At 46.8% G+C, this 15,122-nt stretch overlaps 1 protein-coding gene across 1 annotated transcript; it reads right to left on the bottom strand.

The window, feature by feature from the left end:
- Positions 1–219: 219 nt before the first annotated feature.
- On the bottom strand, positions 220–14,874 carry Usb1 (U6 snRNA biogenesis phosphodiesterase 1). The gene is made up of 7 exons (XM_046435150.2): positions 14,655–14,874; positions 13,391–13,557; positions 9,425–9,608; positions 5,022–5,075; positions 3,615–3,720; positions 2,310–2,393; positions 220–1,261 (listed from the first exon to the last, which is right to left on the bottom strand). The coding sequence occupies exons 1-7, from the start codon at positions 14,774–14,776 to the stop codon at positions 1,157–1,159; spliced, it is 822 nt and encodes a 273-aa protein (XP_046291106.1). The 5' UTR covers positions 14,777–14,874; the 3' UTR covers positions 220–1,156.
- Between the last annotated feature and the right edge of the window lie 248 nt (positions 14,875–15,122).

Here is a 15,122-nt window from a genome sequence, read left to right as displayed (position 1 = left end):
CCCTGGCTACATGTGCTCCGGCAGCCTCCCGTGTGCGGGCCTGGCAGGGCTGGGCGACCCCACCCTCATTTTACTGAAACCTCATTAGTGCCCCTTTAGCCCACCTTAGAAGTCATAAGAGACTCACAAGAGAGCCTCTAAATTGTGAAGCACACCTGGGGAGGCAGGGACAGAGAGTCACCTCTCACTCACCTTCTTGCAGTCCAAAACAAGACTGAAAAATTTTTAAAAATGCAATTTTTATTTGTTGAACATAATTTGAAACTATAACAAAAACATTTCTTCATCTATTACCAGAAACCCAGATAATAACTGGAGAGGGCTGGCCCTTCACCTTGGTGAGGGATTGAAAAAATAAAGGTCCTGTGCATCCCTGGTCCTCCCTCCGGGTTCCCTACAGAATGCCCAGGCACTGACAGGGGAAGTTGGGAAAGTTGGTGGGGAAGTCAGAGGTCACAGAGTGCTGGAGGCCGGGCTTTCAGCCATGGCTAGGCCAAAATGAAACATCTGCTCAAGTCTCCCCAGGCACCTGGCTGGGGGCGAGTGGGAGGAAAGAATGGAGAAAACTGATGCTGAACCACAAATTACCACCCTGTACCTTGGCCCCGAAATGGTCTCTGTTGGCACAGGAGGGGCTGGGATTAACAGAAAATAAATAAAAGTGACATACTTCAAGGAAGGAGGGTGACAGACTCTCGGAAGAATCCTATGTCCTTGCTTGACAGGGATAAGGCAGGGCATGATGATTTTAAAAAACCTGGTATGAGGCCAAGGGCATCAAAATACTAAACACAGAAGGGGGAGTGTCAGGGAGGGGGCTGTTCATTAGGGGGACTATGGGGGGGATTCCGGCTGAGTGTGGGTGGGCTCTCCTGGCAGCCCTCATTTTTCTTTTCTGCATAGCCACAGTGCAAGAATTAGGAAACCCAGGCTGCCCTCTACTGGTGACTCCTGGGAATGACCACAATACAGCTGCATCCAACCTGAAACCCCAAAGGACCAGGAGAAGCAGCCCCCAGGACAATCCAGGATGGCAACACCACTCAGTCCGGAGGCATGACTGGGCCTCTTAGAGGGAGGCTGGGAGTGTTCCCATGGACTATTCCTCTTCACGGCCTGGCCTGCAGAGGGGCCTGGACAAGTAAGGCTTCTGTGCTCACTTCAAAGGCAGGGAGAAGAACTTGTTCCCAGACTTGCAGCGCACCTGCTCGGTGAGCACGCGGAGCAGCATCTCAGAATCCTCAAACTCATCCAAGATTTCCTGCAGCCAGCAGCGGGACAGCACGGTCACATTAAGGGAAATCCCAGACCCAGAGGACATGGCAAACAAAAGCAGCCTTGTGAATTCCTTCAGAGGGTAGACAATGCTGAGGGGGAGGCAGCCGCGCAGTCCCCAGCTCTGCAGGAGCTGTCTGGTCTAATCACCTCTGCAATTTTGTGCCATCCATCTACCACCCCAACTTATAGATGAGGACACAAAGCTCAAAGCTCTGGGTTTCAGAAACCAGGGGGACCAGGACTGGGACTCAGGTCTGCTAGAGTCAGAAGTCCGTGCTCTCTGTTTCTCCCAGCATGACCGAGGCAGAGCAGGGAGGCTACTCCATGATGGTCTGTGGGCTGCACAGAATCTGTTTGCCTTACAAAGTGTTTTTAAAAATCGACATCATTTTCCAATATTTGAAAACTGGGAGATACACATAAAAATCTGCATTTCTGGCTTCTCTTGAAAAACCGAAGTGCCAGCTAAGCAGCATAAGCCACATTCCCACATGGCCTGCCTCCCCACCGGGGGCAGAGCATCAGCTGCCGGTCACTGCTGCCCATGTACTGTTGGTTCTTCCCCAGGGGCACTAATGGGAGGGTAAAACATCTCACCTACTATCAAATTGTGCTAGGTTCTGGGGGCTGGGTGTTCCTTACACCTGGCACCCTCCACTCACTCCCAGTACAGGCCAAGCCCAAGCCTTGCAGGGAAAACCAGCAGCCTCCTCACAGCCTCCTGCAACACACATCCCTAGGGATCTTATTAAAATGCATTTCTGCTTTCCTAGGCAAGGGGTGGGATCAAAGCAATAGTATTTCTAATAAGCTTCCAGGTACTGCTGGTGCTGCTGGTCCACGGACCACACTTTGAGTTTCAAGGTAACGTTTGAGGGTTTTTTTTTTGTGTTTTTTTTTTTTTTTTTTTTTTTTTGCCATTTCACTGGCTTCCCAGGCATACAGGTTTGGATGCTTAGTCCTTCCCCTCCCCAGTGTCCACCTTGTCCTTCCAGAGTTCAGCACTCTCTGCTCCTGCCCTGGGAATTTACCTGTAGTTCCTGCAGGCACTGTCCTTCTAGCTGGGGACGAGCATCGCCCACACACCAGGCCAGACTGATGTGGAATGAAGGGTCCTGTAGAGGAAAAGAGGGATGCAGGCTATCACCTGGATGCCACAGCAGGTCTGGGACAGAGCTGTCAGGATATTCTTGTTGGATCCCTGGCCTGTCTGAGAGATCTGACCCTTAGCGTTGATCCCAAGGACAGCAGAAAGATAAAATAGCCTGCAGTTGGTCTTATCCCCTTCCCCAAATTCACATATTGAAGACCTAACCCCACCATTTTGATGGCATTTGGAGAGGGGCCTATGGGAGTAATTAGGGCTAGATAAGATCACGAGGAAGGGACTCTCATGATGGGGTGAGTGCCCTTGGCAGGAGAGACTCTGGGGATCTTGTGCACTCCCACTTCTCTCCTCCAGGAGGGGAGGGCACAGTGGAAGGAACTGGTCTATAAGCCAGAGTCCTTACCACAAACCAACCCGGCCAGCACCTGGATGTTGGATAACTAGCCTCTAGAAAGTGAGGAAACAAATTTCTGTTGTTTTAGACACCCAGTTTATGGTATTTTATTATGGCAGCTTGAGCTAAGACAATCCGTTCTGAGAGGCTTTCCTTTAAATATCATATAGAGAGTCATTAAATCTGGGGATATGGAAGAGAACCCAGGATCTGACTCTGTTTTCCGATCTAGAACATCCTAACAGATGCCATACTTTCCAGATGAGATGAACAAAATTCAAAACATCTAAAATTTTAAAGAAATAATACTTATTTCCATTCAAGTTCATTGTTAAATATTTCAGCATGATTTTAAAAAATATATCAAATAAAATCAATGGGCCCTTTAAAGCCTTGACATTCCACCTGGACTCTTCAGTACCCCCAGAGAGCACGTGGCAGGTGCAGTAAAGTATGCAAAGCTACAACTATTCCCAGAGGGTCAATTTTGCTAAAAATTGTGGGAGATACTACTTCTTAAGAAATATAAAACAAACATGGAGACATTATGCAGTAGGAGACATACTGGACCATATTTAAAATATGGAGTTTTAAAAAATGTTAGACTTTGGATGGGCCGCATCTAGCTGCACCTCAGACCCCTCACCTCCCAGTGGCATGTGTCCTCTGTGGGCTGGCATCTGGGACACTCCTGGAGGGCTCTTTAATTTGCCTCTGATGAAGGCTTCTTTAAGGATGGCTTTATTCCAGTTAGAGACGGGCCAGTGGAGAAGCAGCAGCCCGTTGAAGAGATAATAAGTATCTCCATTCATTATCTCCAACCCTGTTCATTACCGGATAGAAAGTGGTGAGGTCGAATTCCTCCATGACTCTGTCAACCTCTGAAACCAGGTCCAGGCACTCGGCATGCCCTGAAGTGACCTCAAGCCCAACAAAGGTCCTAGGGAGAGGCAGATGCAAAGGAAACATGGGCATGAGATGCAGCCTCTGAGGGCACAGACCACCCAAGGAGGAGCGGGACGCACCAGGCAGGAAGCCTGGCCATAGGCTCACTCCACCTCCCTCCTGAGCTTCCAGGGCTGCTCCATAAGCCTCTCCTTCCTCCTCCTCCGTCTCTAAACCTTCTTTCCCCAGGTTCAACCCACATGGCTCCTGTTGCTACTGCTCTGCACTCTGCCCCCTGGGTCCACCTCTTCCCACAGTGCTCAGGCCGCTCTCCTGTGCAGAACCATGTAGTATGGTTAAAACCCTTCCTGACCCACACCTTCAGCCAGCCCCCATCCTGTTCTCAGGAAAACTTCTTAAAAAGGTGTTTGGTCCAGCTTCCCTGTCCCCTACTTCCTTGCCTCCTGTCTCCAAACCTTTGGCAGGAGTGCCTGCCAGTTGCTGATTGCTGATGACCTCCGTGTCACTAAAGCCAAGGATACTCCTCTGTCCTCACTTGTTCAGCGGTATGTGACGCTGCCAATTCCTCCCTCCTGGAAACCCAGTAGCTTAATAAATTTGTAGAGCACAGAATGAAGGAAGGAGTGAGCCCTTTCAGAGGTGCTGAGAGAGGGTGGCTCAGTGAGTGGAGGGGACATGGAGGCTCGCTCTGAAACCTTGGTAATGATAATTTCTTCTTATATTCATTTAATGCTTTTAAAATCCACTGGGCTCTTTTGAGCCTCACAACTGCCCAGCAATGGATGAATCAAGGGGAGGTGAGTGATGGTGTCACTGTGGGGATGCTGGTGTAGCACACAAAGGTCAGAGAGCAGAATGTGTGAGATAAAGGTTAAAACTAGGGATGCAGACGGGCAGGAGCAGGTTTTCTACCTTCACAGCTTTCTTCCCTATACCGAGAAGGGCCCCATCTGCTCCACCTCTGGGACCCCTCCCGATGTTCCCCCAGTTATTTTTGTTTCATTTTTGTATCACTGAGGATTGAACCTGGGGCCTCATAGGTCAGGCAAGCGATCTATCACAGAGCTACATCCCAGCCCTTTTTACTTTTTGAGACAGGGTCTCACTAAATTGCCCAGGCTGGCTTTGAACTTTGATCCTCCTGCCTCAGCCTCCTGAATGTCTGGCATTATAGGCATATGCCACCATGCCTGGCCTCCCAGTTCTTTTTCTTAATGAAAATTCAGATTTGGGAACAGCTTCCCTATAATCTGGCAGACTTGGTTAAAAATTTTACAAAAAGCACTCCACCAAAGACTCTTCTTCTGGTAGTGACTTGGGATCAGGGGGACACACCTGGTCTTCTCTTGATTGGTATAAATCTTTACACGGTTGGCAGTAAAGAAGAATCTGAAATTTAGAAGAAAAAAGATCATATTTCAGGAAGAATAAGAAAAAACAAACAGAAAAATAGTTTGATAAATAGCACTTGAGAAATAGAACTTTATACTTAATATTGTCACCTCATTATATAAATGGTAAACTGAACCCTAATTAGAGCTAGCAAGACCTTAACATCACCCTGTACAAGTATATGTAGTATCATTTAGATGCTAGCAAAAAATTTTTATTTTGATAAGAGCAGTTCATTCCAAACAATTTGAGACTATCTCAACTTTACTGATGGGAACTGAGAAAGTCTTAATCACCAGTGGGTGATAACAAATCATATGAGGGCCAAATTGTGCCTTGCAGGTTAAAACAAGGACAACACTGATTTAGTCTAAGCAATAACAAGAACACTTCCCATGTGCAAGGGCTGAGCTTCGGGTTTGGGGCTTATCAGCTCACGGGATCCTCACATGAGCCTTTGAGGCAGGCACTATAATTATGCCCATTTTATAGACAGGGAAACTGAAGCTTTTGAGGCAGGATTTGAACCTCCGTCTGCCTGACAAAGCCCGTGCTCTCTCCTATGAGGCTCTAGGAAGAGTGGATGGGTCTCCAATGGTGTGAAAGGAGGCAGAAACAGGCCCCCACTGACCCCTCAGATGAGTGACATGGGGACCAGTCAGGTTCAGTCAGTTAGGTGCTGGCTGTGTCCTAAAGACACTGGTGATCGCAAAGGGACAGACTGGCTTCTTGCCCCTCGTGGACCAACTTGGCAAGTCCCATCATAGGAAAAGATAATTTCACAGCCTCCAGGCCAAAGGATTCATCCCAGTGGAAGGAATGAACATATCTGTGGCTGGACAGAGCCTCACAAACCTGTCCATGTGCATGAAATCAGCCAGCCAGCGCCCTGCCTCCCTGCTCAGTATCCCTTTTGGGGAAAATGTAAGGGATGACAGAACCACTAGTTCCTGGGAAAGCACAGATTTTGGAAAGAGTTCTGGAAGGTGTCGGATAAGTGTTCTGCCGTCGACACTGGATGTTGTGTCCAGCCACCGCCCCTTCAGCTGCAGGCACTGACCTAGGCCTGGCCTGTCAGAGCAGAGAGTGCCCTCAGTGGCAGCAACAGAATCCGGGGTGCACTGCTTGTTCTCAGTCATCTTGGACTCAACCTGACAATCAAGCTCAAAGAGGCCATGGCTGGCTGGGCCCCACTCAGGACACAGAGCAAGAAACACTGAGCCACGGGGCACATCAGATGCATTTCCTCAGAGGGAACCAATCCAGCAATCCAGGGGCAGTTCTCTGGAGCTGTTTCCCAAGTAAACAAGGGAAAAACCCACCTATGTACTCCTTGGGTACCCCTCGGGTACTCTAGAAATAACTCTTGGGTGAAGTTTCCAGAGTCTTAGTGGGCACCTGCCTATCAAAGAACAAGTGGGTTCAAGGAGGCCCAGAACTGTGACTTCCCACCAGGGGCCACGTTTTGTCTTGCACCCTGGGCAACTCTGCTGTTCCCGGACCTAGAACTTATTGACAAGCTGCCCTTGGTCAGGGAACAGTGTTCTAGCAGAGAAAGCTTCTTAAGTAGAAGGAGAAAGGGTTTTTTAACTCTTCACTCACAAAAGGGAGAGCATGAACACCAAGCCAAACCAGTCCAAGTCTTTTGTGACTTTTGCTGAAGTTATTTGAAAAGTGGGCTGTTGGGGGCAGGGGGGTGGCTCAGTGGCAAAGGGCTTGCCTAGCATGCCTGAAGCCCTCAGTTCTGTTCCTGACAAAAATAAAAACAAAAACAAAAACAAAAAAGTAAAGAAGAGCACTATGGGTTGGGTTTGTGGCTCAGAGGTAGAGCGCTTGCCTAGCATGCATGAGGCACTGGGTTCGATCCTCAGCACCACATAAAATAAATAAAGATATTGTGTCCACTTATAACTAAAATATTAAAAAAAAAAAAAGAAGAAGAAGAGGGCTATCTTCCTAGGCAGGTCAGCCTGGAGATGCTAGTGTCCCCTCAGGTGCACAGAGCTGAGACAGTAAGAGCCAGGTGCCATCTAACATCTTCCGGTGACCTCCACTCCCTCATCATGAAGCTAGCGCTTCCTCTGAACTTTGTAGCTATACCAGCCTATAAATCCCCCTTTGTGTTAAGCCACTTTGGGTTGAGTTTCTGGTATCTGTGACCAAAACAGTCCTGATAGTATACATAAAGTTCAGTAAATTTGATATGGCAATAAAAAAGGAGGTGGGCTAGGCTTGGAGAACAGATGAGCTTCAGTCCTGATCTTCTAGATGACTGACTGGCTTTGGAGTAAATCTTCCCCTCTAGCCCTCAGAAAGGGTTCAACTAGTTAGGTCGAACCTATTAGTTGGGCAAAGCCCTTCACTAGAATTTCTGGGCCTAGGGCTTCTTGAGCTGTGGGTATGGGCCTTGGCTAGGAGACTTCTATTTCTTTTTCTCTCAGTGCTGGAGTTCCCACTCAGGGCCTTGTGCAAGCTACGCAAGCACTGTACCACTGGGCTACACCCCCAGCCCAGAGACTTCTATTTCTACCTGTCTCACATCTACACAGTGGGTGTCTGTGGAACACCTCATTTGAAAAAAGCTCTGCAGATAAAAGCAGAGTCCCAGCCTTCAGTGGACCCACCGAACTCTAAGAGAGGTGTCCTCCAGGCTCCGCTCCCTCCTGAATGTCCAAGCACTCAGCAAGCATCTATTTAATGGCATGATTAACCAGAGCACCTGGAGAAGGCTGTGGGTTATTCAGAGAGAAGCTATAGTCCTGCTGGGGGGAACCTGGGCTCCAGAAGGGAAGAGGGACATGGGAATGAGTGGAGGTGAGGAGTAATGAGCTCTAGGCTGTAAACAATGCCAATTCCCAGATACTGACGATCTCGAGGACTGAGGAGTTCTGGGGCACATGCCATCTGGTAGAGAGAGCAGGAGGGTCCTTTTTTTTTGTACTGGGAATTGAACCCAGGGGCACTTTACCACTGACTATATCCCCACCCTGTTTTATTTCTTGAGGTCTGGCTAAGCTGCTTAGGGCCCTGCTAAATTGCCAAGACTGGCCTTGAACTTGGGATCCTCCTGGCTCAGCCTCCCAAATCATTGGTATCATAGGCATGTGCCACCTGCAAGAGCAGGGTTCTGATCTGCTCAAGTCTAGCAGGAAAGGCATTTCTGTAGGAGAATGGCATGAACTAGTTAAGGGGGGAAATGCCGCAAGCCCGTAGACAAAACCAGAAGTAGGGTTCAGTTCTGGCCCTTTACCAAGTGCCATGCTGAGGGGCAGGCAGGATTTCAGTCACCATAAGCTGCCTCTGAGGCAGACATCTTCCCATGACCTGTATGCAGATATGAGAAATTAAGAAATCTATATTGGTCACTGCTTCAGTTCTTGACACAGAGCTCCTAAACCCATATAAGTTCCTAAACAGTAAGGGTGCTAAGACCATCTTTCCTTCTATTATTTAGTGTTTGACAGGTTCCTTACACAGCGTTCCTAAATCCTTTGGAACTTTCTGCAACTCTTGCTGGACTCCTATAAGAGGGACAGTCACCTGGAAAGAGCAAGCCATGATTAGAAGCCCGGACTTTCAGCCCTACACCCCCATCCTTTGCGGAGGGGAGAGGAGCTAGAGTTAATAATGCCTTCATACTGAAACCTCCAGAAGAATCCCTAACGCCCAGGTTTGAAGAGTTCCTTCTGGTGAAGAATGCATGGTGCGCTGGAGACAAGCTCCTGAGCCTGGCACCATTTCAGACCTCACCCTATGTGTGTCTTCATCTGCCTGTTCATTTGGACCCCCTAAAATATCCTTTAAAGGATCCAAATTGATAATCTATTAAATGAACTGTTTTGAGTTCTGTGAGCTGTTTTAGCTAATGATCAAGCCTGAGGAGGGAGTCACAGAAACCTCTGAATTATAGCAAAATTGAAAAAGAGTTGTGGGTAACATGGGATCCAACATGAGAAGCTAGCATCTGAAGTGGAGGGCAGTCTCGTGGGACTGAGCCCCTAACCTGTGATGTGTGCACTAACTTTGGGTCATTACCATCAGAACTGAATTAAAATTTCAGGATATCATGTGGCTACAGTTGTGTTAGAAATGTTGAGTGAGAGTGTAGAGAAAGAGAGCAAAGATTTCCTATATGGCATGTAAGAAACTAGAAGTATAAAGAATTTATAATGTGCCCAAGGTCACATGGGATGAGATGTACCTCAGGTGGCCCCAGGAGATGTTTCAATGTTCCTGTGTTCTATTCCTTTTGCTGGGATAATGAAACTCATACCTCCAACCTGCATAGTTCAGGAAAGGGGGAGAAGCCTTGGAGGGAACAGCCAGAGGCCCAGGGAAGCGCTCACCTCTGGAAGGAGGCCATGCGGTCTTTCAGAGCCTGCACGAAGGGGAGGATCCAGTGGTGACGCAGAACCACACTCTGAGACAGGCTGAGGTGGAAGGCCTCCATCCTCACCAGCCGGGGCACATAGGTCTGGGCGTGGGGTAGCAACAGATCAAGCAGCTCCAGAAACTCCTCCCTGGCTTCATCTGGAAGGAAGAGTGGAGCGGGTGGGCTGTTGTCTTAGCCAAGGTGTCAAGGCTGAGTGAAAAAGCCCAGAAGGCAGAGAGAAGCCCATATTACTCTGGGTTTGAGTCTGTATCTATAAAGCTTAATAAAATTTAACATGCATTTCTGGTTAAAGAAGTAATATGTGCTCACTGAAAAGAATTCAGGTAAACAAGATACACACAGGGAGGAGACTTCAGGTTTATAGTCCAGCATTAAAAAGCATGGAAGTTGCCGGGTGCAGTGCTGTACTCCTGTAATCTCAGCGGCTAGGGAGTCTGAGGCAGGAGGATTGTGAGTTCAAAGCCAGCCTCTACAACTTAGTGATGAACTAAGAAACTCAACAAGACCCTGTGTCTAAATAAAATACAAAAAAGGGCTCAGGATGTGCCTCAGTGGTTAAGTGTCCCTGAGTTCAATCCTCAGTACCAAAAAAAAAAAAAAAAGTTTGGAAGTTGTCACTTCATGCTAACAACAAGTAAAATGTTCAGCAAACTAAGAAAACAACAGCTCTTCTTAGATCTATAAGAAAAGTGAATGACACACAGCTGAATACAGAGGCTCACAAATTATTGGACCAGACATACATGAGCTGAAACCTGTGTGAGAACAAGGGCTAGCGCAGGGAGGCCTAAATCGTAATAGAAAAATTGCTGGAGACTCAGGGTATACAAATCTGAAAGTTAAAAACTCTAAGAGGATGTGGGTTGTGGGACATACACATATGCACACTGCTTTCTGAGGGTTAGGATCTGGAACTCTACCAGGTTCTCACAGAATTTTGGAGAAAAGTCATCTTGTGCTTCTGGCCCTTCTGGCACAAGGGGATAGAAAGAAACCATTTAGAAATTCTGTTTTTCTTAAAAGGTCTGCCTTAGGTTTAACCAGAGCCTGACCTGCAGGTGTTTTAATAGGAGCCCTACTGACCTGGGGGAAGGGAAATAACTTCAAACTGGCTCTCGCCTTGCTGTCCACAGTCCAGAGGCACAGGCTCACTTAAATGACTGGGACCTGATCACAGGGCTGTAGAATGCTTCCCCTTCATGCCTCACCATGTTACTGAAGGCCTGTTTACCATGTCCCTGTTATGCAATACATCATATCCAGCTATGAAGAAAATATGATAAAACATAATAAAAGGCAAAAAATACAGTTTAAAGAGGTATCAGAACATACAGTTTTAAGTAGGTATCAGAACCCCTTAACAAATTAAAAAGACTAGAAATCATACATTGTCTGACTTTGGGCCACAATGGAATTAAACTAGAAACTGATAACAGAAAGACAACTGGAAAATTCCCAGATACTTAGAGACTAAACAACACACTTTTAAATAACACCTGTGTCAAAGAAGAAATCTCAGGAGAAATTTGCAGATTTTGTTTTTTTGAGACAGAGTCTCCTTAAGTTGCTGAGGCTGGCCTTGAACATGCAATCCTCTTGCCTAGGTCTACCACCAGTTGCTGGGATTATAGGCAGGTACCACCTACAAGTATTTTTAAGTAAATGAAAATGAAAACAACTTATCAGAACTTGTAGGATGCAGCAAAAGAGGTGCTTGGAAGAATACTTATATCACTAAAGGCACATATTAGAAGATCTAAAATCGATCCTCTAAACTTCCTCTTTAAGAATCTAGAAAAAGGTTGGCTGGGGATGTGGCTCAAGCAGTAGCGCGCTCGCCTGGCATGCGTGTGGCCCGGGTTCAATCCTCAGAACCACATACAAACAAAGATGTTGTGTCTGCTGAAAACTAAAAAATAAATATTAAAAAATTAAAAAAAAAAAAGAATCTAGAAAAGGGGCTGGGGATGTGGCTCAGTGAGAGGCACTGGGTTCGATTCTCAGCACCACATAAAAATTAAAAAAATAAAGAAATATTATGTCCACCTAAAAATAAAAAATAAATCTAGAAAAGAACAAATTCTATTCCAAGTAAGCAGAAGAAAAGAAATAAAACAAATCAGCAGAAATTGATGAAATTAAAAAGAGGAAATTGAGGGCTGGGGATGTAGCTCAAGCGGTAGCGCGCTCGCCTGGCACGCGTGCGGCCCGGGTTCGATCCTCAGCACCACATACAAACAAAGATGTTGTGTCTGCTGAAAAAACTAAAAAATAAATATTAAAAAATTCTCTCTCTCTCTCTCTCTCTCTTAAAACAAACAAACAAAAAACCTGGAAATTGACAGAACTGGCAGGTATAGTTTGAATATGGGTCTTCCAAAGGTTTATATTGCTATATTGTTTATTAGTTATTAGAATTGATAAGATAAACTTCATTATGAGCTAGGGTTGAGGCTCAATGGTACAGTGCTTGTCTTGCATGTTTGAGGCACTTGGTTCAATTCTCAGCACCATTTAAAAATATAATAAGCAAAATAAAGATATTTTTAAAAAGGTAGACTTCATTAAACTTAAGAACTTCTGCTTTGAAAAAGATATTAAGAGAATGAAAAGCTACAGACTAGGAAAAAATACATTTGCAAAAGATATGTCTGATTAAAAATACAGAAAAATATAGAAGAAACTCTTAAAATGAAACGTAAGAAGATAAACAATTTGATTATAAGGTAGGACAGAAATCTGATTTGCACCTCACCAAAGAAGCTATACAGATAGCAAAAAGCACCTGAAAAGATGTCCCACATCATATGTCACCAAGGAAATGCAACAATACACCTGTTAAAATGGCTAAACTCCCGAATACTGACAATACCAAATGCTAACAAGGACATAGAGTACCAGGAACTCTGATTCATTACTGTTGGGAATGTAAAATGGCACAACCACTGCCGAGGACAGTTTGGTGGTTTCTTACACAACTAAACATAACCGTTACCACACAATCCAGCAACTGCCCTCCTTGGTGTTTACCCAAAGAAGTTGAAAACTTACGTCTACATGAAAGCCTATACACAGATATCTATATTTTATTCATAACTGCCAAAACTTGGACGCAATCACAAGTATCCATCTTTAGTAGGTGAATGGATAAATAAATTATGGTATATCCAGACAATGGAATGTTATTTAGTACTAAAAAAAAAAAAAAAAGTGAACTGTCAAGCCATGACACACATGGAGGAACCCTCAATATGTATTACTAGGTGAAAGAAGCCAATCTGAAAAGGCTACCTACTAAATGATTCTGACTCCATGGCATTCCGGAAAGGGTAAAACTATGGAGATGGTTAAAAGATCAGTGGTTCACAGAAGCGAGGAAGCAGGGGAGGGATGGATAAGAGGAGAGGATTCTTAGGGCAGTGAATTATATGATTCTATAATGGTAGCACAAGTCTCCCCACAGAAGGTACAACACCAAGAGTGAACCCTAATACAAACTTTGGAGTCTGGGTGATGGTGATGTACCAATGTAGGCTCATCAACTGTGACAAGTGCACCATTCTTGGTGTGGGATGTTGTTGATAATGGGAGAAGGCTACACAAAATAATAAGAGCCACCACCTACTTGTGTATTGTACTAGGAACCTGACAGAAATTATCTAAGTTCATCTTCCAAAGATAGGTATTACTATTATCTCCTTTTTGGAGGTGAGAAAACTGAGATTTGAGAAGTCCAAAGGACACCCAGAGCAGTAGATAGTAGACGAAGTCTGACTCTGGGCATTTTTTTTTGCCTGCTATCCACTTATCAGGGCTGGGGTGGCACAGACAGGGTTCTGGTTTCTTCCTCTTAGTTGTGGCTAAATACATCAAGAGGCACCTATTGGTCTCAATTGTTTGCCTGTCATACATGACTCACATGGTAGGTAGACATGGGTGGCCCAATTGCCTCGCTCATGGGGAAAGGTGCGCACACGTCCCCCATGTTTTGCACTGTCATCCTCAGGCCTCTCCTCTGTGCTGGGGAACATGTTCAGTACACTGTCGGGCACTGGAAACCTCTGACTAGGATCAGGACTCTGGCCACTGCAGAAGAAAAAAGGAAACAAGTACATTTATCTTTTTAGCATTCTCTGCTTTTATACACCCAACAAAAGCTGTAACCCCTTATAAACATGATCTTGAGTGTGGTTTTCCAGGCAAGTACATGAGGTAGCTTCTAGAAAGTCACAAAGCTTTCTCCCAAGTATTTGCACTGGAGTCTCTCAACAAGTCTGGGAAGCAGACCTTAGAATGAAGCATGGTCCCCATGAGAAACACTCGGGCAGGCAGCAAGGTGTGGTTTAGATATCACATCCCTGGTTGGACAGGCCTGAGATGGAGCAGCATTTTCTAGCTCTGTGATCTTGGGCAAGTGATGTACCCTTTCTGAGATACATGTTTCCTCATGTGTTAACTGTATTTCTACCTGACAAAACTACTAGGCCATCAACAGTGATACTGCTTGTAAAGCACTCAGCAAAGATAGTTACTTAAGAACCTAGGGCCCACAAAAAAAACAAAACAAAAAAAACAGACTTTCAAGGCTTTTGTCCACTTAAGTTCCCAGTCTCCAGTTTGGCTCAGACTAGGTGCTCAATGAGTATTTGTTGGATGAATTAAAAGGCTCTCCATATGCTGTGTGTGGGGAAGGCAGTGTATGTGGTTCTGGAGATCCTAGGGCACTTTACCATAAAGCTGCCTTCTCAGCCATCCCCTCTTAATTTTATTTTTAGACAGAGTCTAAGTTGCAGGAGGCCAGCCTCGAAATTGTGATCTTTTTGCCTCAGCCTCCCCGGGTCTCTGACATGTGCCACCGCACCCGGGTCTCCATAAGCTTAAGCAACTATTATCACTGCAATTGTGTTCAAATGAGGAAACAGACCTGGGACGGTGTGCTACCTTCCAGAACAAAGAACCCGCCAGCGTCCCAGGTTGGACCCGAGCTGGCGTCCTGCCTCCCAACCTTGCCGGAGCCTGGTGGGGGTACTCTGGGGCTTTGTCCAGGGGTGCCCTTTGGATCCTCCTTTCCCGCTTTTCTTTCCCCGGGAACCGCCTCCCCTCCCCAGTCGACAGATGCTCGGGTCTAGCGGGGTTCTCAAGCAAATCCGCGCCTCGGCAAAAGAGACTTCCTCGATCCTCACCGACGACAGTGCCCAGCCCCGGGCCTGGTCAGCCCCTCGGTCGCGGCCTCGATCTCAGCCTCAGCCTCGTCCTCATCTTCGGAGCCGCTGCTGCTGTAGCCCACCAGGGGTCCAGCGCTCATGGGGCCTTGTGCGACACCTTCACCGGGCAGGGCCACGGGCAACCTCAGCCCGCACCCCGCGTTCCGCTAAGCCGGAAGTGCTCCCGGGGGGGCGGGATGAGGGTATCACCGCCTCGGGGCGGGGCCGGGCGGGGCCAGAAGGGGCGGGACCCGCGGGACACTAGCGAGGACGGTGTCCGCGATCTGCACGCTGTCCGCATGCTGTTTGCCCGCTGGCTGCGCGTGGAGGGCTACCGGGCCTCCCGGAGCCTCCCCGCTCCATCCTTGGTGTGCCCGTTTCACAGGTCCCGGGGCCCCCTCCTCAAACCGGTTCAAAGTCCGAGCCCCGGGGCCGCTGCTCTCAGAG

This window comes from Marmota monax, unplaced genomic scaffold, assembly GCF_021218885.2.
Source record: "Marmota monax isolate L192 unplaced genomic scaffold, Marmota_monax_Labrador192_F-V1.1 WCK01_AAM20220418_F8-fsc00024, whole genome shotgun sequence".
NCBI classification, from domain to species: Eukaryota; Metazoa; Chordata; class Mammalia; order Rodentia; family Sciuridae; genus Marmota; species Marmota monax.
Note: the sequence above shows the minus strand (reverse complement) of the source record. Positions and strands in the feature narration are given on the sequence as shown.